The sequence below is a fragment of the Aptenodytes forsteri genome, unplaced genomic scaffold (genome assembly GCF_000699145.1).
Source record: "Aptenodytes forsteri isolate BGI_AS27 unplaced genomic scaffold, ASM69914v1 Scaffold172, whole genome shotgun sequence".
NCBI lineage: Eukaryota > Metazoa > Chordata > Aves > Sphenisciformes > Spheniscidae > Aptenodytes > Aptenodytes forsteri.
This window is the reverse complement of record NW_008795018.1, coordinates 11,939,392-11,962,603: the sequence shown is the minus strand read 5'-3', so window position 1 is coordinate 11,962,603 and position 23,212 is coordinate 11,939,392. Positions and strand designations below refer to the sequence as shown.

Sequence of the window (23,212 nt, the reverse complement as noted above, 5' to 3'; positions counted from 1 at the left end):
AGGCATGATACTGAAATAATTTTCCATACGACATTTGTTGTATGCTTTGCTTCCATGCTTGTCTGATTTATGATATATTAGTTATTTTCTCTTTCTATAGTGTTCTCCCAATATCCATAAAATGGATGGATATTCATGTGATAACAAGCAGGTAATTAGCACGTCAATTTGTTTTACATTCTTTCTGCTTTTATAGATTCCTTTTTATAGATTTTGGTTTAAGGTCTTTGGAAGTCACCTGGGACAGTTCTGCTGACATTCCTGAGTTTTGGGTGCTAGTTATATTTTGGAGCTAAGCATTTAAATGAACAGAAAGTAGAATCACATAGTAGTTGCCTCAATAGAAAGCATGTGACAAATCTGTATATTAAACAAATACATATTTTGGAAAATCAAGTTATTTGAAACTTTTTCTGTATCTTTTCTTTCTTTCTAGGGTATTTGTTTTGGAGGAAGATGTAAAACCAGGGACCGGCAGTGTAAATATATCTGGGGTGAAAGTGAGTGAATTCTATTGTTTCTAAGTTGTTTGTTGTTCATGTGGCTTGAAAGATTATCTTAGCTGAGAAAAATTACGGAAGAAACATATTCAGGACATATGTCCCTCCCCCTCTTCCCTCCTCATTTTGTCTTTCCATCCTCTTTTCCAGCTCTTTCTCTAGTGTTGGTTAACTTACTGGTGATTATTCTGAAGTCTTAGGTAACTTCTCATTAATAACCACCTAGGGAGCCTATACTCATATTTATTGATTTATTTCAGTGGCTTCTGGACATTTTCGACCAATAAATCCTGGTCAATCTGAACAAAATCTTAAAACAGTCCTGTGGTGCCAACATAAAACTTTTCATTGAGAACACCATGCAGAGTTTCACAGGCCACTTGCAGACCATTGGTACTGCAGTTCACAGATTGGGAAGCTCTGCTTGCTTTGATTGTGTATCGCCATTTCCCAGGACCTGGCTTTTCGAAGTCTTCATCATCTTAGAAGAGATTTGTTTCTGTTTTTAGAAGTGACAGCTGCTGACAGGTACTGCTATGAGAAGCTGAATATTGAAGGGACTGAGAAAGGGAACTGTGGAAGAGACAAGGACTCTTGGATACAGTGCAATAAACAGTAAGTTGATCCATTTAGAAAACAACTGGTATGAGATTTTTATCCCTGATCCAGTTCTCTAGCTGGCATGAAGAGGCTCAAAAAGCCTCTGTACAGAACAGACTTCTCCTGGCCTTCTTCTGCAGACCATAGTGCAGGAAATTCTGGAGGGAGAGGAGTGTCGAGAGGAGATGATTTCTGTCAAGAGAGCACCATCTGAGCTTTGGGAGCACTTGGACCAAAAGCCAGTATCTACTGCTTCTCCTCTGCGGGCCAGTTACTGTATCTTAATACGATAATAAACCAATTTGATGTGGTTTGTTCTTGACAGCTCACTGCTTGCTATTACTCAGAGCATTTTTGATAATATATTTTTGATAATTTTGATAATACTCTTTTCCCAGTCTAAGCTCTGAGGAAAATAGTTTTCTTGGGAAACAAGACATTATTTACGGGAGTTACTGTCAGTGGGAGAAAAGCAAGGAATAACAAACGTTACAAAGCAAGTGAAGAAAAACACATTTTTTTGATCATCCATTTTCACTGAATTTTCTTTTCAGTGAGTATCTGTTTATTCTCTCAATGCAGGGATGTGCTTTGTGGATACCTTCTGTGCTCCAATATATCCAGTGTGCCCAGGCTTGGAGAACTTGATGGTGAAATCACATCGTCAATCTTGCAGTTTGGAAAAGTCTACAACTGCAGGTAATTGGAAATCCTGAAAACAGAACAGACAATCAATATCCATCTTACATGGAAAAGCAGCTTTCTCATTCCTAAGTGGAGAACAACTGTTTCCATTAATTTTTTTTTCCTATTAACACATAACCATTATTCTAGCTCAACCTTTGTTAAGCTTCAGGAACTTGACTGTGTGTGAGGAGCGCAGCTGTTTTGCTTTTGCAGTCCCCTCTGTGTAGTAGTTAATTTTGCCTGAAGAGACATAATGCTCTTCTCTGGCCTCTTAATTTTACAATAGTAAAATCAATGTTTGTGAAGTACTTAATGTACTCAAAATACTTAGACATATGCCTGCACTGCCAAAGCTAACTGGCAGCTTAATACGTTGCCATATGTTAGCTGAATCCCAATTATAGACCTGGTGTGTTATCATAGCTTCACACAACTGTAAGATGAAACAAAGTCCTACATGAGTAAGCTCAATGTTTTATCCAACACTAGCTCCTACACAGGAAAATTTTCACCATTACATTTGTTTCATGTAGGTATGCTGCATTTTAGTTTGTTTCACGTTAGGGCCAGTGAGATAAATAAGCCAATACTTACTCTTTCCTGGTCCTGGGCATCATATAATGCAGACAGAAATGAAGGCAGCAGCCCAGAGCCCAGTTTCTCAAGCAGTCCCATCTAATCACAGCACAAGCCTCCGGGGTCCTCTTGGTTGTCTTGCAGTGGTGGCCATGTGAAGCTCGATGAGGAGACAGACCTGGGCTATGTGGAGAATGGGACGCCGTGTGGGCCGAACATGGTGTGCCTTGAGCATCGCTGCCTCCCCACCGAGGCCTTCAACTTCAGTACCTGCCCAGGCACCACAGACAGCCAAATTTGTTCAGGACATGGTGTATGTTCTTGTACTCTTTAATCCTTTTTTCTGTTTTTGCTGAGTATCTGGCGTTGTGTAGTGTACTAGCTAGACCTTTCAGGAAGCCAGCAGCGTGACTCTAGAAGTCTTTAAACTGGAGAAGCTTTTGAAAAGGAAAGGGGGAGGAAGCACATAAATAAACATAATGCACACAGTCAAGGCATCTTAAACAATGAGTCACAGTAAGTACATATTAGTTTTGCAAAAATTTTATCAATCAATTCTTTTGCTATCACTTCTGCTAACGTGATATTTCCTCAGGCAATGTACTGGAGAATATAAAGGTTTAAGAACTGAGAAACTTGGGTCTCTGTTCTTCCAGATGCTCTTTTTAATTCCCTCTGTATTATGTCGGCCAAGAAGGTTTATAAAGTTGTTGGATTTTGTTGGCTGAGAGTTACTTTGCTCTAGAGGAGAGGGCAGCGAGCTGGCTCTTGGCTAGTGACAGCTTCTCCGCTCGGTGCACTGCCTATGGCTCTGCTGTGGCCCTGGCGAGTCCCATAGTCCCTCACACGGTTTGAAGCAGTGTCCAGGTCCCTACGGCTGAGCTGAGATCAAAGGAGTTGGTCTCTCATAACATCTTTTGTCTTTTACACTGCATTAAAACTCCCTTTTTAATCTGAAATTAACCATTTCATCATATTTTGAAAAAATAAAATCTTTGAGGTTCAGAGTCTCCCAAAGCAATTATAAATGGCTCTATTAAATATATATTACATTAAAATATATTAAGGTAATTAATACATATTACATACATTTATATATAAAGTATAAGAATACATTTAATACATTTATACCTAACATATAAATTAAAAAATGCTGTATATTAAAAACATTTTGCAAAATTTTGCAGGCAGTCAAAATCAGTGCTATATGACTGTACTTATACTGTAGTTATTAATTATGGGAAAATGTTAATTTTATGATTTTATTCTGAGCTGCACTTTTGGCTGCAGGTTTGTAGCAATGAAATAAAGTGTGTCTGTGACCGATTCTGGGGAGGAGATGACTGCAGTTTTCGCATCAAAGATGATATATTTTTTGATAAAGATGCCATCAATAAAGGTACGTTGTTATAATTTTTACCAATAACTGGAAAAGCTTGGATTTGAGGAAGGTTCATTAAGCAAAACTGGATCTCCTACTCTTTCAGTTAGCATACAACATTAGGCACCATTAGGAGCCTTATTCCCTTCCCTTCCCTTCCTCCCTGTGTCTGTGAATGAGGTCTTAGATCTGGGGCTGGATGCGAGCGGTGCTGCTCACAAGCACTCAGTACAACTCTCGGGACTGGTACCAGTGTGTCCGGTTGTACCTTGCTTCTCCCAATCATCTGAGTGGCCTTATTAAGTATATTGATAGATTAAGACAAGTAAAAAGTTACTGGGACTTTTCATATCTAGATGGAAAGGTAATGTTGCTTACATGATTGGTTTTTATTTGTAGAGTCAATTTTTTATTACATGGCCAGTATGCAGAATGTTGGCGCACAAATTTTAGGCTTTTACATTTTTTTAGTGAAAGTTTTATTCATCTTCTGGCTTGCATACAAGAGAAAGATATATCGTGAAAAAGTGAGGGTGTAAATCTTTTTCATTATAAATCCTTGTGGGGGGACAGTTTTACCATCTTCCAGAATGTCTCTTTTGCTTAGTTTATTCAGCTGTGGAAGGGATTTGAGCAAAAACAAACAAAAAAGTCACTTTTATTCCAATGTAAGCATGTATTTGCCAGGCAGGTTATAAGGATGTAAGCTACAGCAGTTTAATATTGATAACATTATATTGGCATACCTGGCACAACTTTCCCATGTAGCAAGTGTTCAGTTAAGGGAAACGGACACAGAGGTTAAAGCTTGATTTACAAATGATCTTTCTATGTCCATGCTATACTTCAAGATTATATCACTGGTTACAATTAATCAGCCTAGTGCAAGTTGTCCAAGCAGGTTTTTGAAAGACAGTGCATTTACTGTTTTTGTATATTTTTCTCCTAAAACCCTGTACATTTTTCCCCTTTCTTGTGTTTCCAGGTGTTGTTAGCACAAATATAATAATAGGGGCTATCGCTGGCACCATTTTAGTGTTGGCTCTCGTTTTAGGAATAACTGGTTGGGGTTACAAGTAAGTAAATTGTGTTGTTCTTAATAGAGTTAAAAATGTTTATTTCATCTGATAGCTGATTATGTTATGAAAAGAACAATTCAAACATAATCTAAAAAATCCAAATTGGATTATATTTATACAGTGACATTTTTATAGTATTAGCATTTTACAAGCAATTCTTGCATGTGTGTGTGGTTTTGGAGAGCTTGATCCAGGTTTGAAATTGATTCTTATTTAGTTATTTCTTTTCTTTTTTTGTAGATGATCAGATTATTATTTTACGGTATCTGACAAAGGAAATACAAGAATATAGTCTGATTCGATTATAAATCTTTCCTAATGATGACGTAAATTTAGCAAGATTAGCCTTCAGATAGTCAGTAAAGCATTTAACTTTAGGCTTCCTTAAACAGATGTTTATATTGTCAGCTTAACCTGAAATTAATTCAGGCGCGTTTTTCAGCAAGAGAGAGAGCTGTAATTTGCAAATAAGGTGCAAGTTCTCTCCTGGTGTAGAGCTGTCAGTGTTCCACTCACTGAAAGGCAAAATGGATTATTTTAGCCTGACTGCTCTTTTTCAATTTTTCTCCTTTTGTGAATTTTTTCTAAAACCAGGGGGGTTTAGGTTTTTTGCAGGTATTAAAAAAAGATTCAAGGTACTTACTTTGTCACCTGTGTTTGGGTGAGACTGGCTCCTGAAGTCCTTCCTCCACGGGTCCTTGGTGTGGTTGAAGGGCAGGGCAGGTTCAGCTGCAGGCAGTGCTGTAGCTGGAACACGGCCCCAGCGGTTTGGCGTAACAAACTGGCTCATCCCCTGCTGGTTTGCTAGACTGAGGTAGGCTGAGGGCAGCTCAGAAACATGTAACGAAAGAAGCATTTGGAAAAAAGTATGAAGACTAGGGTAGTAAAAAGGTAGGTTATGCTGTCTTGGTATATCACCCTCAGCTTCTGGCAGTATCTGAAAATCTGGACATCTATTTTGAGTACAACTCCAAAAGTTAAGGGCTCATTCTGAGATCACATCTAGCCAGTGGGATTGGTTTTTGGAGGTGGAGGGCAAGAGTGCACTTTCCACTAGCAGCTTCACAGTGAATAGACTTAAACTCATCATGAACTGCACCTCGAACTCAGCACTTATTTTAGCCATCAATATGAGTATCTTTTCCTTGTTTATTCTGATTCAGTATGTTTATGAGTATGTTTATTTCAGAAGTGTTTTCTGTAGAAATATTTTGAGCAAAAATTTCATTCTGCATGCATTGCTTTTGTCTTTACATTTTTTTTCTTTTACTGACCATGTATACCTGCATACTGATAACTCATTCTTCTTTCTTTCTCTTCTCTTTGTATGGAAAGAAACTACAGAAGACAGAGGTATGTCATAAAAGTAATGGAATGTGGTAGCTTTTCTTCTCTCTTGCTCATTTACATATAGTGATCACTATGTTTTCTATAAAGAAAATACAGTGATGAATTATCATATTTTAAAGAATATTTGCTTGAATATTGGAATTGGTATTTATTGTATAAATGCATTGCTTGAAATCCTGATTTCAGTGGACTCAGTAGCAAAAATAATGTTTCCTTCTGAGATAGACTGTTTTATTTAGGAAAACAGGAGAATATTTCCAATAAGAGAGACTGAAAATCTGCTATTAGAAGTGAAAGTGTTCTTGGGAGGCTGAGAATTGAATAATTAATATTAACATGATGTTCAGGAGCCTTTTGAGACAAATTCATTCCTGGAGCTTCTTTGCAGTTAAAAATACAATGCAGTTAAATTGCTGTGCGAATGAAGAGCCCATTCTTTCCTGCCACCCTGCTCTACTGATTTGTAGCTAAAGCATGGTACCGTCTTCAGCACAGGGCTGAGCTTTCGCCCTCTCAAGCTTGTGGCCAAAACCCAAACAGTTCCTCGTGACTGGGGTTTGGCTCCTGGAAGACCACCTCCCTTTGATCAGTCATCTGCCTGGCAGATGGGTCTTCTGGGGAGGAGTTGGCTCCTTCCTCTCCCAGTCCTCCACAGATAAGAGGGTTTCTCAAATTCCCCTGTTTTCTGCCTGTATCACCACCTCCTGGTCCAAGCTGCTGCTTGCTTTGTTGCTGCTACCCGTTGTGCTTGTTCTCCATTTCCACTACCTGTGTAGCGCTTTCTCTGCCAGGCTCAAAATACTTGCAAAAAGCAGAAAAGCTCTGCCAAGTGCTGGTTGCGTACTACAAGGTCAGATAGGTGGCAGGAACGGTAATGAGAAAAAAGCAAAGCTATTGAAGTCAAGCCTTATGGAGAGGTTGGTGGGTAGGAAATGTCACCTGGCACAAGGAAGGCAGGATTTCAGGGTTTGGTGCTGCTTAGTGGCACGCGATGTATCTATAAGCACAGACTAACATGGCCATCAAGTCACTCTACTGTGGGTGTATCAGTGTTGGCTGAGGACAGAGCAGCCAAAACAGAAAGAGACTGCCCCATGCATGTTCACATCAGAATATTAGAGAATCTATCTTCTTCAAATTCCCTCATCTCCAGGAATTAGTATGTGGACAGAGAGCTGTGAGTATGCGGTCAGTCTGCAGCTGTGTCTGTGGGCATGGGCAGAGTAGAAACCAGCATAAGCTGAGGCTTTTGAAGATGATGGAGGGCTCCATCATTTTAAAGGTGATGGAGATATTTAGCAACTAAATCTCCTTCATGCAGAAAATGAAGTTCTGTAGGCTGACTTCTAAATAGAATAATTGTGGATATGTACAAGGAGTGCTCCATAAATGGAAAAAACAGACATCCATCAGAGTGTCCAGAGTGTCCTTTTTTTTTTAATTGTTTATGATTACTCCTTAAATAAAGATGAAAACAAGCCATTAAGGTATTTTTGAGCATTACATACGGAATGATATTTGGTAGTACTAAGCAACTGAAATTAGTAAAATGAAAGTAATAAAAAGAGCAAATTAGCAAGGATTCTGCGAGGTGGGATAGCGTGGCTTAAAGGGGACATCTACACGGGAAGTTATTTCTGACGGAGTACCGAAAGGGCAGTTTGCTGGAGGAAGCCTGGAGAGCAGAGCTGCCCACACTGAGTCGACTCCGAACACACTGATGTACCAGCCAAGGAATGGGGAAAGAACTGAGACTCGAGAGATGCTAGAAGAAATAGTGTGGAAGTACTGCGTTACACTAATGATTTATGTGCCATATAATTATATATTTTAAATACTTTAGAAGCATTAGAAATTCAGATACGGAATGAAGAGACCCCAGTTCAGGTCTGTAGTTGGACACAGTCTGAATGTGAATCAACCTTCTGATAAATGCGCATCTTAATAGGGGCAGACTGAAGCAAAAAAGCCTTGAAAGGTGCGAGGCTGAATAGATAATTAAGTTGCTGGTATTATGATATAGCCAGCTTTCAAAGTAACTACTTGTACTAGGGAGGATTTTTCAACTTGGTGGAACTGTAACTGGAATATTTGCACGGCAGTTTTTCTTCTGGCAATGAATTCACCTGCAAAAAGTGCATAACTTGATTAGGACTTTCTAATGCATAGACAGTTTTATGCACCATAACCGAGCTTCTAGTACTGGAAAAGGATAAACTATTGTCAGATGTGTGTGGCATTATTTTTGTGTGTCTTGGCAGATTGAGTCTACTGTGGTAATCAGGAGTAGCTGACAACCTCTGACGCTGGCATTAGTTCCCCTGCACAAGAAAACAGTTAATAAACTAAGGTTTTTCTCCTCCTGAGGTTTAAACGACTCAACAGGTTGCTATTCTTGAATTCAATAACGATCACAAAAATTAAATGGAAAGCATCTACCTCAGAAGGAAAAAAGCATTCACTTTTCCTGAACTCCTTTTTGATGCAGGCATGCCATTCAGCTCAGGCTGCAGTACTTGTACTGCACCTGGGGATGCTTTTCACAACCAGCGCAATGAGCCATTTGAAATGTCTGAACTTGGTTATCCAATGTCTCAAGAACCACAAACTATTCACTTTGAAAATTGTGATCAGAGTTTATCAGTGAAATGTTCCTTGTTTTCCCTTACCAAAACCACATAATCCACTTTTCTGCACATATCAGAAGCATGTGAGAGTTTTCTCTCAGGTGGTTGAATTATTTATTAATAGGCTTATTGTGTGTGGTTAACAGGTTTCCTCAAGGATCGCAATCCTTGCCTCTTTCTTTTAAACTAATATTTGTGCATGTTTGTGTGCGTGCTGGTGCCTGTCATGTTTTCTGACTCTACAATGTTTATTATACTTTAGACAAATACCCCAGGGAGATTATGTAAAAAAGCCTGGAGAGGCCGACTCTTTTTATAGCGACATGCCTCCTGGAGTCAGCACAAACTCTGCATCTAGTTCTAAGAAGAGGTCTGCTTTTCTGTCGCATTTTCAGATTTCTACCTGTTCCATCACCCATTATTCCATTAGTCAGAACATTTCATTGTTTTGCAGCAGGTTTGATTCTTTCTTCTTTCTTTGTGGAATGTTTGAAATAGCATCCTTTGTGCTTTGATTACTGATTTTTCTCACATGCCCTGAGCTGCTAATTATTACAATTAGTCCAGAATAAACAAGTTTTCCATTGTAAACCAATTTTCAGTTAATCAAATTTTCATCATCTTCCTGCTTGAGAATTGTTTTCAAGTAGACAGTAATAATAATTGCTGGCTCAAAAAAAACCTAAATAGAAGAACCACAATTTTTTAAATCGTGGTCATGTAATCAAAGAAAAGGAACACTGTCTTGCTTCAATAATAGTTATAAACATAAGCTGTTGAATATAAATGTTACTTTTATATCTTATTTGTAAGCGTCATTAATTCACTGAGTTGACCTACAGTTCTGGATAATATTCTTGCTGTCTCACATTAAAGATGATGGTGCTTGCATTTTATTCCACTTACTAGACTGGTATACTAAATGGTCACCAAGTGTTATCTTAGAAAATAATTCTACAGAGACTTTCTGTAGTTTTCTGCTTGCTATTATGGGTAACCAAGGAGGGCATTAGATTTTGCCCTTGATCAGATTTCACTAATTCTGTTATTGTTCCAGTTGCTTTAAAAATCCATCAACATTTTAAAATGGAAAATTCATTGAAAAGCATTGAGAGTTATTTGTAATTGCTAAGGTCATTAGGTCATGATGCTCATCATCCCTCTGCAGTTAGAGATCCTTTAATTATGAAAATCTCCAGCTAGCGCTTTAAAACAATTTATGAGAAGCACTATGTCGTAGGAGGGATAGACAATCCTGAACTGCTTCATAAGAAAACTGCAATTCTCAATTCTTGTCTCGCTGAGCAGTCTATAACTGTGCAGTTGATGAAGCCATTTTCTTTGTTGTTATTTCAAAGGAAATGAAGAGAAATGTATGGAAGGGATATATTTGCAGTGACATTTGCTATTTGTGTATAGCAGCTTGATCCTATATGCAACTTAATTCAGTCTGTTCTAATGAATATGTTATGAAGAAAACTGTAGTAATCTATACTTAATTAATGATTTCTAATTTTTAAATTCCACTTTTTAGATTTGTGAGTGGATAAATTATTTGTTTTCAGGGAGCAAGCGTTAATCTTAAATGATGCACTGTTTGTGTTGGAGAATCTTTTCTCATTTGGATAAAATTTCTAAAGAAGTCTTGGGGAAGCAAGTTTTCATAGCTTTGTGTAAGCAGGTTTCAGTTAAGAAAAAATAGTTTGTTTTTAAATGAATATCATTTAATATGTTTCTTCTTTCATTCAGTATCTGTGTTTCTTTTCATACTTCATTTCTTTCCTGTGTCTCTGTTTATTATTTGTTCCAAAAAGCTAATGGCTTCTAAGGTCTGTCTGTACTAGAGAGTTTTGTTGTTCCCCACCACCAGTTCAGGTATGTTGTGCCACTGTAACGTCTGGAAAAGTAAGTCTGACAAATACTCCATTAACATTGTGGTGGAGCTGACATAGTCCTCCCATTTCAATGCCCAGAGTGCTATTTCCTACCTTTCAAGCTGGTTTTGATTTGCTTTGTGTGCAGATACGGATTACATCTCTTGGGAGACATTAGAGTGACCGGGCCATTAGCCACCTGGGCTTCTCCATGCTGGAAAGCACTATGAAGTGTTAGTATTAGGATGTTCAAGGATTAAGAGATAACTTTATGATAACTCTTCCTATTATGAAATGGCAAACACCAAAACCAGTATATAGCAAGACACTCCTGAACCTGAAAAGAGACCATTAGGAGGAGAAGATAAATTATTATAAAATCTCTTAAAGGATCTGTTGGTTCTCAGACCTTTCATGCTGTAAGTAAGTAATGAATGAAACCCTGGACTTCATTCAGTGTGGCTGTGATTAGCCTGGTCTTCTGGAAGCTGAAGGGCATCTGTCAGATGCCTACCCTCCCAGGAAAGCGGAGGCTGAAAAATGCAAGAGTATTCAGACTTAAAAACTACAGAAATAGATCCTTTAAGCAAAACTTCTTTGTAATAGATAAGCCATCTATTCTGACCAGTTTTGAACTTGTTTTCTTTTCTTTTGGTAATAATTGTAGATCTCATGGCGAACAGCTGAGCAGCAGCTCTAGTTCAACAGGAGGGAGCCTGTTGCAAAACCCCATGTGTTGGACCTTGCCACACACATCTCTGGCTCTTAGAGGGAGTACAAGAAGAAAGAAAAACTTTAGTTTGCACCAAGCACCTACATATAAAGACTGTTTTTGGCTTTGAGTTTGGCATTAAAATTATATACTGTAGTGATTAGCTGACAAAATATAATAAAAATTCAAAATAAGCAAAAATGAGACAGAGTTACCTTCCGCTGGAGCTACCAGCTGTGGGTGGGAGGATGTTCATCGCAGACTCCTGGACCCCTGAGACTTGTCGCAGTGGGTAGAGGGAAGCAGTCCCAGCTTTCCTGCAACAGCACAAGGAGAGAGTGCGCAGCCTGCAGGTGGGATGTGAGGAAAAAACACCTTGAGACGAGCACAGTTAGAAGAGCATCTTCCAGCTAAGAACTAGGGCAGAGCTGGAAATCTGGTGTGCACTGGTATTTGTGCTTTCCACAGTAGACATGGGAGAAAGCATTGCTGAAGCCTGGCTCTTGAATATGGATACACCAAACCACTGCAGGGACAACTGGCAAAGTGTAACTGCAGGGTTTAACCAGAAATCCTGGATGCTCTGCTAGTGCAGACAGACCTTAGGCTGTGTTATGCCACCAGCCTTGGGAATGTGACTCTCTGAACCGCTGAACTAACACTGATGTGAGACAATACCCTTAACAATAACCGCATCTGAGCCCTCCTATTCCAGGTCAAATGGATTATCTCATTCATGGAGTGAAAGGATCCCAGACACAAAACATATTTCAGACATTTGTGAAAATGGGAGGCCTAGGAGTAATTCTTGGCAAGGTAAGTGTGAACCTCTACGCTGGCCACAGTAGAAACCAGCCTCTGAGCCATTACTGCTCTGCTGAAAGTTTGGCTGATCTTAGGACAGCAGCATGACTCCTTAAAATTGTGCTAATTGTTATTAAGCTGGAATTGGGATTTAGAAGCACCCTACACAAGTACCTTTTTTGCACAATGCTTTGGCACATAGAAATGACATTTAATTTCTCCCATTCCTCCAGTGTGAGCTAACATGAGAAAGAGGAAGAAGTCTATTCACTCTTGCCAGCTTCTGTGATTTTATCAGGCAGTGTTCAGTGGTTTTTTTGAATTGTAGTGATTTTCTCAAATGAAAGCTGAAATTAAGGAGTTTTTTGCTCTGCACAGTTGCAGCAAAAAGTAGAGAAAGATCACCTAAGTGTCAAGTTTACCTGGTCTGAGGTAAATCAAGAGGGACTGACCTGTGACTTTTAAATGGTTAAAGCTAATGAGGTAACGACTCTTTTGCTGGGGATGCAAAAAGAATATACAGTTTGGCATGGGACGCAGGTGAGTTTCAAGTTGTTTTACTGTCTGTCTTTATCCTTTGATTTCTTTCAGGTAATATAGGAGGAAACAGAAAGAAAGTCAGAGGCAAAAGATTTAGGCCACGGTCTAATTCAACTGAGTAAGTCTGAACTTATAAAAGCAAAGCCAAAAAGTACAGTTTTCATATTTGTGTTTTGTAGATGGAGATTAAGAGTACTGAAAAGTAGACAGCTCATTTTTGCTCTGTGGCCCATTCTGATTGCTGACTGATAGTCTGGTAGATGGTTTGGCTAATGTATTTCAACCTCTTTTTATGTATTCTTTAAAAATTAACTATCAATTTTCTTTTTTATGTAGGCTTCCTCACAGTCGTTCCCATAGCAATTCCCAATGATGGTGGCAGCCTGCACCATCACTGCAGGCTTTTGTCTACAGTAAACTGCCATTGCTGAGTGTATCCTGGTTCAATACTGAATTTCTGATAACCTGTTTCCTAGCCTTGTCTTCACCTTGGGTTGGGCCATTGCAGAGTCAGAGATTTGTATCTTTGCGTACCTGCCTGGAGGTTTTAGGAGAGGTATCTGTCTGCTTTGAGAGTACCCTGAAGTTTATTGTTGTAAGCCTGAAACAGCCAGTCTTGAGTAAGCCCTGCAATAAATGGGTAATGAGAGTCCTTACCAAGCAACTGATCCCCAGACCTTTCCAGTATGGCTTAGAGTTGCTTTCTATATTGATTTGTTGGTTACATTTACTGAAGAGCCCACGTGTGCAGTGCTCCCCATAGGGAAAGAGCCTTTCTTATGTACTGAAGCCTACTGGTTCAGGCTCCTGTCGTGAATGAATGGTGAATGGCTGGAAACATAATCTCTGGGCTTGTCAAGCACTGGCCTGCTCTTACAGTACTTACACCACACGGAAACGACCCCTTCTTTGACCATAGTGGTAATGACAGTGCCCTTTCCCTGTGTCATTAGTACTAACTTTGCACCTGTGTGGGCAAATGGGCTTAACACCAACCCTGCTGGAAACTAATAATGCTAACTCCTCTCTGGGCCCTGCTTTCTTCGGTTTGGGGATTTTGAGTTTGTTCTGAAACTTTTCTTCCACCTGCAGTGCACTGTCTTGAGGTGAGTAGGCTCAGAAAGGTTCATAGAGAAGACCCTCTGTTACAAGTTACAGAAATAATAGTTTGATGCACATTGCAATTATAACATTGCATGGTCAAAATGGCAACATGGAACCAGAAATTTTAGCCCCAGATCCCTTGGAGGAGTTTATTTGTCAAGTGCCCCTGTAATCTTGGTCTTCATGCTGATAAACTCCTACTGGAACATTATTTTGCTCATTTTCTTTTCTCTTTGCATGAGACAGTTTGATAAAAGCAAAATTAGTCTGACCAAACTGCCAAGAATACAAATGATATTGCACATTCTTCTTTAGAAACTTGTCCTGTGCTTACCTTCATTTTCCAATTGTCTTTCTTAAACAATATTTGTTAAAAAAAAAAAAAAGTTTAAATTAATGATGCCATTATTCTGTCATTCAGCAGAGGTATACACTGGGGCTGAATTGGTCCATAAAGAATGAAACCAGATCAGCTCTTTTTAGCCTAGAGTGAATGTAACTGCATGGGAAGAGTATTATTTTCAGTAAAAGCAAAAAACCCCGATGAGCATATTTTTTCCTCTGTGCTGCTCAGCTGGTATATTATACATTTGCTCTGAGAACTTTGGAGTACTAAATAAGTGGGTAGACAGAGAGAGTGTGAGTTGGAAATCTTTTTCCCTGTAATTTTTTTTCTCTTTTAAAGGTGCCCCTGAATTTCCACCTAATTCTCTATTTTCTTTCTTGCTGCTTGTTATGGACTCTCGATCTAGCAGCAGCCCTGGTGCTAGAGAGGGGAGGCTTGTACTTCCCAAGGGCTGTGCAGCAGCCTGTTAGGGATGAAGCGCAGCTTGTGTGGTCCTGGGAGAGACCTGCCGGGCAGGAAAATGCTCTTTCTCCTTATGGGTTCTATCCTGGATTGAACAGGACCGCATGGCTTATCCAAGTCTTCTTGGCAAGCCTGTCACCACTTGGAGATAGAGCTCCCACTGAATGATCCACATGCTGTGCCAATTCAGTGGGGAATGGAGAGAATTGCCGAGGATGCACAGTGGCTCTGGTTAGAGAGAGAACTTCCTTCACGAGCAGAGAAAATTGACTGAGAATGATCCAATTGTGGGCAGCATTTACTCATTTAGGAAAACAAAAAGCAATGCCAGCTGCTTTGAGGATGCCTCAGAATACATGGAGGCTTTCCCCAGACAAATTTACCTTCTTACCTTCTCTGGGAAATACAGAAGAATATTGAAACCTGTTCTGAAACGGTGGACGGCATTTAGAAAGTCCACCTGTGTGGCCCTTGGGAGTCCTATGAAGCATAATTGTTGAGATGGAAGAAAAGGGGTAACACTATTGGTCTCCTGTTACTAGTAGAGACAGTGTAGTCAACTGCTAGAAAATTGGGTTCATTTGTGTCATACCTTGTGCAGAATTCATTTTTTTTTAAGCAGGTGCACACTAGTACAGTTGCCTACAAAAGTATTTGACATATGCATCAGTCTGCAGTAACTGCACATATTATGCACAAGGGGTTTTTTTGTATACACCCAAGCACCAGATAGAGACTTGTGCCATTAATCATTTAAGCAAAATTTCTTAGGCACTGAGCAAGGTTTGAGCTCTGCAGCCCTCAAGAGCAGCACTGACAGGACATGGGGCAGTTCCTGAAAAATGTACTGCTCATGCCTTTGTGTGACCCCTTGTACCTAACAGATCCATGAACAAGGGTTCTGCTAAGGGTATAGCTCTATGGAGACTCCTAAAGCTCTTTTGGGACGTTTTTAATTGTTTCTAGATGTTTTAAAACAACATTTGTGTTCTTTACTAAAGGCAGATGGTTCAGTTCACCCAGAAGGAATGCCAACAGGCCAAATGTTTCTGCAGCTTTTTCACAAACGGGGTTGATGAAATGGCCTGATAAAACAAGTTTTCTAATAAAATCAATTAGAGTTGTCCAGGAATGATAATGAGAGTTTTCTGAATAAGCTGACAGTTTCATTGGGAGCTTGTGTTAAAACAGGTCCCAGGGAACATGCGTTTTGCCAAATAGCGATTCTGACCTTTGTTAATTTGCACTGCTTTTCCTATAAGTGTTTGTCTTCCTCATTGTTATAACTGATACGAACATCTTTGGCTTAGACTTTCTATTATATATTGTCTTTTTGCAGCAGGGTAACCCATGCATCTGAGCCTGGGCTTTCTCTCGCCCACCAAATCCCGGCCCAAGGCATAAGCCCAGGGGGTTCTGACCACCCCCAAACAGGGAGTCGGGATCACAGGTCAGTCTCACCTGCCCCTGCGTTTTGGGCTGCCATTTTATCCCATAAAAAGTCCCTTCCCTCAGTATACAATAGTTTCACTGTGGCAAAACACTGTGACTGCTTGGAGGTGCACCTGCTGATGCAGCGCTAGCTAACCTTCCTCCTCGCCAGCCTGAGGAGTACGAGTACTCTTGAGCGCAGGTCTTTTGCCTTGTTGCATGTTGCGCTACAAGCCAAATCGAGCCGTTGGTCTAGCTATAGGCTTACGTGTAAGGACACCTGTGTTTTAAAGCGGAATTTCTCACTCAAAGAAAATGTGGATTCTGGCCATCACTAATGAACATGTGGCCGGGAAGATCAACCTGAGAGCTTTCTAATGGTATCACGTAGTGGTCTGCTGTAACTCGAGTTTAACCTTTCTGTAACAGATGAATTGAGGTGGTGAACGACGGTCTGTAATACAACCAGACCCAGGAAACCCTGCAACACGGTTGTGCAACAACTGCATGCTTTGATACCACGTTACACTTTGTTTTCTAATACAGGAAGCCAGATTGGGAGTGTTTCATGGTTACCAAAAGACCCTTTCAAATGAAAAAAGCTAGTCAAAAGTACTGCAGCAAGTACAAGAAAATGTGTAGTCGCACCTACAATTAAAGCTAAAGCTGAAGTTTATTAGTTCTTGGTGATGCTGGCATCAGCGTGTTGCTTCACTTGCGGTTCATCTGTTGCTGCGCTATCACTTTTGACTTTTTCTTTCTCTAAGAGGCCAAGCTGGAAAGCATAAAGCACTCCTGATTCCTGATAAATAAGCGAGCTGAGGAAGCTACTTAGAAGCACTTGTGGCTGAGGGCGAGTACTTTCTGAGAGCTGTGGCTGTGCTTGCGCGGGGCGGGGAGGAGAAGTTCCAGAGCAAAAAAGGAGCAAAAGAAGTCGAAAAAGTGCTGCCGCTTTTGTCATCAACGTGGTCTGAAATATGGTGGGGGTTGAATGACATGATCTGGCCCAAGCTTTACTCATCTGAGCAATCCCTTGCGAGACCTGTTCCCATGTGTGAGGTCATTGGAGTCACTCTCATAAACAGGCGTGGTGAGAACTGGCCCAGAAATATCGAAAATAACTTAAAGAGGAATTTTCTTTCCCTTTTTCCCTGTTTCCTATTTCAGAGTGTGCTAGTCTCTATTATATAAAGGTGGTGATCACAAATAATCGTTAAACTGTTGCTATTCTTATACAAAAAGAACAGACATTAAATTGGACCAGGCAGATCACTCTCATAAACAGGCGTGGTGAGAACTGGCCCAGAAATATCGAAAATAACTTAAAGAGGAATTTTCTTTCCCTTTTTCCCTGTTTCCTATTTCAGAGTGTGCTAGTCTCTATTATATAAAGGTGGTGATCACAAATAATCGTTAAACTGTTGCTATTCTTATACAAAAAGAACAGACATTAAATTGGACCAGGCAGACTCCTGTTTCTACATTGCCCTTTTTTTTTAACATGACAGAGGGGGGGAATTCGCTGTGTGCTAGTCTCTATTATATAAAGGTGGTGATCACAAATAATCGTTAAACTGTTGCTATTCTTATACAAAAAGAACAGACATTAAATTGGACCAGGCAGACTCCTGTTTCTACATTGCCCTTTTTTTTTAACATGACAGAGGGGGTGGAATTCGCTAATCTTATTCTTGGGGGCTAAGAGAAACCAGTTACCAAAAAAAAATATTCTTCCCTGGTAGTATTACTGTCAGATAATTAAACGCCATCTTTATTTCATAGTTTTCATGTAACTAATATGAGTATGCAGCTCAGACTTTTTTCTTAAAATGTGTGGTTTTGGTATCGAGATTGCTTTTGTAAAATGTGAGATAACTCTGCAGCCCACCTCCATTAAAGCTTCTTGTGGTCCTACCAAATTAAATGATCATTGAAAAATCAGAGTGTTATTTGCACATAAGTGTAAAAATTGCCACTGTAGTGGCAAACAATTCAAGCCTTTTAACACACTGGGGCCGAAATTCATTCCTGTAGAAAGGGCCAAGCCCAAGTTTCTGTGCTCATTAAGCTATTATCTTGCAATTTATTCTAGATGAGTGCAAACGTGTGTCTTCAGCAAACAAACTGCAGGACTGGAGCCAAAATGCCCCTTCATCCTTATTCTGAGATCATGAGAGGAGTTCAAACCATGAGCTTAATGCTGGCCCTCTGCACAGGAGTGAATTTTACCCTTAAGACATTAAATGAATGGTGTATCCCAAAGAGTTTCCAGATTAATCAAACATATGAGTCTTGTTGTAGGTCAGATTTTCTCATGCAGTTGTACACATTGCCTAGTCCTCACCCAACATTCATACTGATTTATTTGCCATATTCACTTGCATTTTGGGGATGAAGACATCCTTGCTAAGCTTGTGCTGTGTGTTCTCAGATTTTCTATTCTTGTTCTTCTGCTTTCTCTGTTCCTTCCATTGCTTTCTGCAGGTATTTAAACCCATGGTTCAAAAGAGAATATAATGTAGCTAAGTGGGTAGAAGATGTGAATAAAAACACTGAAGGACCATACTTTAGGTATTTTGTAAATTAATTCTATATCATTTTTAAGAGCTGTTCCAGCATATACAAATATCTTGGGACTCCTACCTTGTATAAATCAATACAAGTTACTGTAGGTGCAAAGGGCCCCTCTTCTTTTGCTGCATTTTGATGTCTGTTTTCGGCTTCATGTGCAATTTACAATTCTTTTTCTGAATGTTTTAATGAAGCCACTGAAAAGGGTGTGTGTAGTGCATGCGTTCCCACCATCATCTATAGCTTGTAGTAGCTTTCTCATCATTTTATGCCAAGTAGTGTTTTATGGGCATGAGACATATTTATCACTAATAAAGTAGTATTAACTTAAATAGAATGTAATTTACTGAAGCAAGTGGTTTCATAACACATTGACTCTACCCACTGTCTTATATAGTGCATACTAAAATTTAAATGAAAAAAGAATAAAAAGTAGTGGTATTTTACCATCAACATACAATGAAATAATTAATATATTGTAATTGGAAAATTAAATGTATGAGAATATACTCTGTGCTGTATTTATCAAACCACTAATGAATCTGTTACAAGTGAGTGTAGGGTTCAACCAAAAATACCACTTGTTTTTGAGAGGGGAAAGTGTGTATTATTTGATACATTCCAAGTTAAAGAGAATAAGCATGCATGAGGCTGGCCTCCCTGTTGTACATGAATCAGGAGACTGAGAACATTTTAGTAGGTTCCCAAAAGACACAATTCCACAGCTGAGACAGAAGTTTGCATCAGCTGAAGAAATCAGCTAGCATAGGAGAGAATGGAAGACAATTTATGACAAATAATATAAAACATGAAAGAAACTGATGAAGCTGTAAGTTGACATATCAAAATTTAAGCTGAAACAAGAATTATAGAAACACAAAGAAAAAGAATACAAAGCAAAATCTTTAGCCAAAACAGTGAAGGATGGTAAGAACGAGTAAATAGAATCTTAACAATAATTTTGCTACATTAGTAGAACTAATAATAATGCAAAAGGGCAGAAACAGTCACTAAATACATCCAGTGTGTATTTGGGAAAAAAACATGGAAGTTGTATCACAAGATGCTAATGAAACGCTTCTATTCCAATAGTAGCACTGGCAGATATTAAATGGCAGAGTGGGAATTTAGTCATTTTTAGAACTGTCCCAAAGTCTTAAAAGAGCATAAAATTGTCACTGTTTTAGACCATTTGTGTTTGCTTTCAAGAACCCTTAAATCACAGAGTAAGTTGCAGAAAGGCTTTCCAATGAACAAATAGGGCAAATGAGGTAAATTTAAGCCTGCCAGTCCTGAACAAGGAGTAAAAATCCCTGACACAAGAATCCAAGGCTTAGGGGAGGGTGTTGTGATTTTGCCAGCCAGCCGGTATCAGCCATGTCTCGGTGTTGGTGCTTGGGTTTCAGGCAGGGTGTATTGTCAATCCAGTAGTTTTGCCATTGCTGGTTTTAGCATTGGGATACAGGGTCCAGTTCTGGTATCCACAGTTCAACAAGCATGTTCAAGAACTGGGGAGAATTAAGGCCTGAGAAACCTTAGAAGGGACTGCGGGGCCTCAAGCTGTTCAGTTTAATGGAGCAGCTAAATGCTTACCTGATCATAAAATCCATATAGCTGCATATGGAGCAAAACCTTCGTGGGAAGTCCTTTAGACTAGCAGACTGAGACTGATAATGACCAAAAGTCACTGGAAGGTGAAATTAGGCAAACTCACACTAGAAATGAGGTGTGTTTTTATTAGCAAACCTTTTCCTAAAAGCACCCTCTGGACCTTCGTTGTTCAGGCAAGGCCATCAGTCACTCACCATAATCTAACCCCGTAGCTGTCTTTTAGGGTGTTTGTATCAGAAGCCCTGTGGTCGCAATAAACAAAGACAAGATGGTATTGGAAGATAGCACTAGTGTAAAGTATGTTACTTTAAATGGTTTAGTTGAACAGGTTTAAATTCCTGTGTGGATACTCTTAATTTGGTTTTCATCTTTTAATATCAGTATCTCTTGATTTAGTAACTAGATTAAATTGATGGGAGCATACCCCACTCCGAGGGTTTTCAACTGTTGCACTGAATGAGTCACATTTCTAATTGTATTTGAGATAAACCAAGCATTTTTTGCATGTAGATGAGGATTAAGCTCACCCATGTGAGTTTTAAGGGCTGTATATCAGCAGAGATGAAACATAACATAAAAATTTTACAGCATAGAAGCTTACTAATGACTGCCTGCAGCAGCAGCTTTAGAAATGAGAGAGAAAAGAGAATAAATTTGGAAACCTCTATGTCCTAATTAATTGAGGTAACCATGGGGAAGTATTCTGCAGGCACATTATGGAAGGCAAAGGATCAAATCTTCTCCCGGGATGCGTTGCCATGGGCTTATGAAAGGTTGAACTGAACAGTTTCTCCCCAAAACTCAGGTGCAATTTTGGTTAATCTGTCACGGACTGGAAAACACTGTTCCTAAGAACCGTGTGTCTAGACATCACGTGGCTGAGTTTTGAGCCTGTGAAGTGATCCACGAACAAAACAAATCTTATTTGGGAAACCAGAAAGTCAGGCTAAAGTCAGGCTGTCCAGCTGATAGTACATTTTAGGAATCATAGCCCAGGATGACATTTACACCAGATAATTAGCTGAGTAGTATTTTTGTTGCTAATCATCTTTGATTTCTCTTTTCTTTTAAAGACATCCTGAAAGTAACACTGCTGTTTTGCTTGTCTCCCTATAGTTTTAGGAATAATGTGTTGATGACTGATGCTGTTGCACGTAGGGTTGAAGCAGAATCAGGAAGAAAGACAAAACCACTTCCCACAATTCCTAGGAACACTGCAGATTTTCAGAAAAATAGAGGTATTAGTCGTCACAAAGACTTTCTCCATTAGCTTAAAAAAACCCTGTATAAATCAAAATTTGTCTCTCTGACACCTGGTGTCCAAGTTTTTTTTTCCCCCTAGTCTACAAGTCTAATGGGTATTTCTATATAATTACTTTTTATTAGTGATAATAATAGTAGCTGGTGTCTCTGGTGCCAGAAAGCTCCCAGCTGTGGGATTCCCTTCTGTAAGAAAATAAGATCTGTAAAGAAAAATCTCATTTTACTGCTCAAAGTCTAGGCTAGATTTTAATTTTACGTGCCAGGCCATAGCCGCGTAACCCCAGCAATAAACCCAGGCAGGAAATCTTTCCCTGAATTCGGGTTTGCTGCAAGACACGCTGTTTTACCAGTGTGATACTACTACTTATTTTTGTTATTGCCAATTACAGTGGCTACTGCACAGACTGACCTTATGAAATATGGTCAATCAAAATCCTCACTGAATCTTGAAAGACTCAGGAACCATGATGGTATCAGAAAATAAACTGTCAGAATTGCAAAATGTGGCATTTCTGTAGATAATTATAGACAAAAAAGACTAGAAGGCACCTTCTGAAGCACTGAGCTGCCTACATTTGATTGAATGCAAATATTTACAGTAACTTAGATTCTATGGGAGTTATTTAAGTATAAAAATAGTTTACAAAGAAAACAGTTTTTTTAGATGGTGACCCAGGATGCATACCCAGAGGGAAAATGGCCATCCCATATCAGAAGGGCATTGGCAAGGAGCATGGAGGGCAAGAGACAATAGGCTATCCATTTCCCTCCTATTTTTTTGTGCTTTGGTGTTCTTGCTTTCTTCCTCGATTTCTTCTGAGTTCCTCCTCAGCTGATCATTAGCCAGAGTTGGCTCTGCTGCTCTGTGATGTCCCTTGCCTTCCTCTGTGAGCATCCAGCTGAGTCCAGAGCCGTGACCAGCCATTAGCTCCCTGCTCTCGGTGAGGCAGCTTTAGACTGTACTTAAAGGAAGAAAAAAAGTTTTCCCCATTACAACCAAAGCAAAGTATTGTCCCTGTTGGCAGCCAATGAAAAAAATGCCTATTGACGTCAGTAGGATCAGGATTTCATTTCAAGAGTTAGGGAAAAGAGTTCATTAAAGCCTGTGAGTGCCTGCTTCTGGGGCATTGCTGTGCAGTGCTTAAAGTGGATGGCTCAAGCCATAGCCTTTGCCTTTTCTGCAGCCCCCCACGAGCCGAGCCTCCCCTCTGCTGCTGCACCTTCTGAGGCAACTTGTGCACATCTGTGGTTTTTAAAAGGAACTGCATTTAAAATGTTAAAATGTTTAGCCACATCAGTGTTTTTAGAAGATCCCAACTTCCTAATGTAGGATAATTTAGGCTGATGATGTCCTACAAAGAGCTGAGCCTACGGCAGCAAAGGTCAGGTTAGGCTGATAGTATCTACACTGGGGCTTGAAACACTTCCACCAGGTTGAATGTTAAGTGAATTTCATTAAATTATTTCAGTCTACGAAACAGAATCAGGCACAGCTTATGAACAGTTCAGATCTGTCAGGGCCACCTGCCTTGAGTTCAGCTAAAATGACACTCGAAGTCGCAAGATGTTTAGTTGTGTGGCCAGGTGACACATTTCCCACCGTCTCTCGTGGGCCAACACTCTCCCTGTTTAGGTGACAAGAAGGCAGATCAGGCAGGTGCCTGGCTGCAGGAGAGCGCATGCAGATGTCCTCC

At 39.7% G+C, this 23,212-nt stretch overlaps 1 protein-coding gene across 1 annotated transcript in view; it reads left to right on the top strand.

Annotated features, from left to right (window-relative positions):
* Positions 1-23,212, top strand: part of ADAM22 (ADAM metallopeptidase domain 22) — a 123,184-nt gene that overhangs the window by 94,542 nt on the left and 5,430 nt on the right. The window contains exons 19-31 of the mRNA XM_019471096.1: positions 101-151; positions 437-500; positions 1,010-1,115; positions 1,683-1,799; positions 2,508-2,676; positions 3,654-3,762; positions 4,730-4,820; positions 6,159-6,176; positions 9,063-9,170; positions 12,102-12,202; positions 12,782-12,848; positions 15,982-16,092; positions 18,558-18,644. Of these exons, the coding sequence (XP_019326641.1) occupies positions 101-151; positions 437-500; positions 1,010-1,115; positions 1,683-1,799; positions 2,508-2,676; positions 3,654-3,762; positions 4,730-4,820; positions 6,159-6,176; positions 9,063-9,170; positions 12,102-12,202; positions 12,782-12,848; positions 15,982-16,092; positions 18,558-18,644 (1,199 nt within the window). The remainder of the gene's footprint in view (positions 1-100; positions 152-436; positions 501-1,009; positions 1,116-1,682; positions 1,800-2,507; positions 2,677-3,653; positions 3,763-4,729; positions 4,821-6,158; positions 6,177-9,062; positions 9,171-12,101; positions 12,203-12,781; positions 12,849-15,981; positions 16,093-18,557; positions 18,645-23,212) is intronic.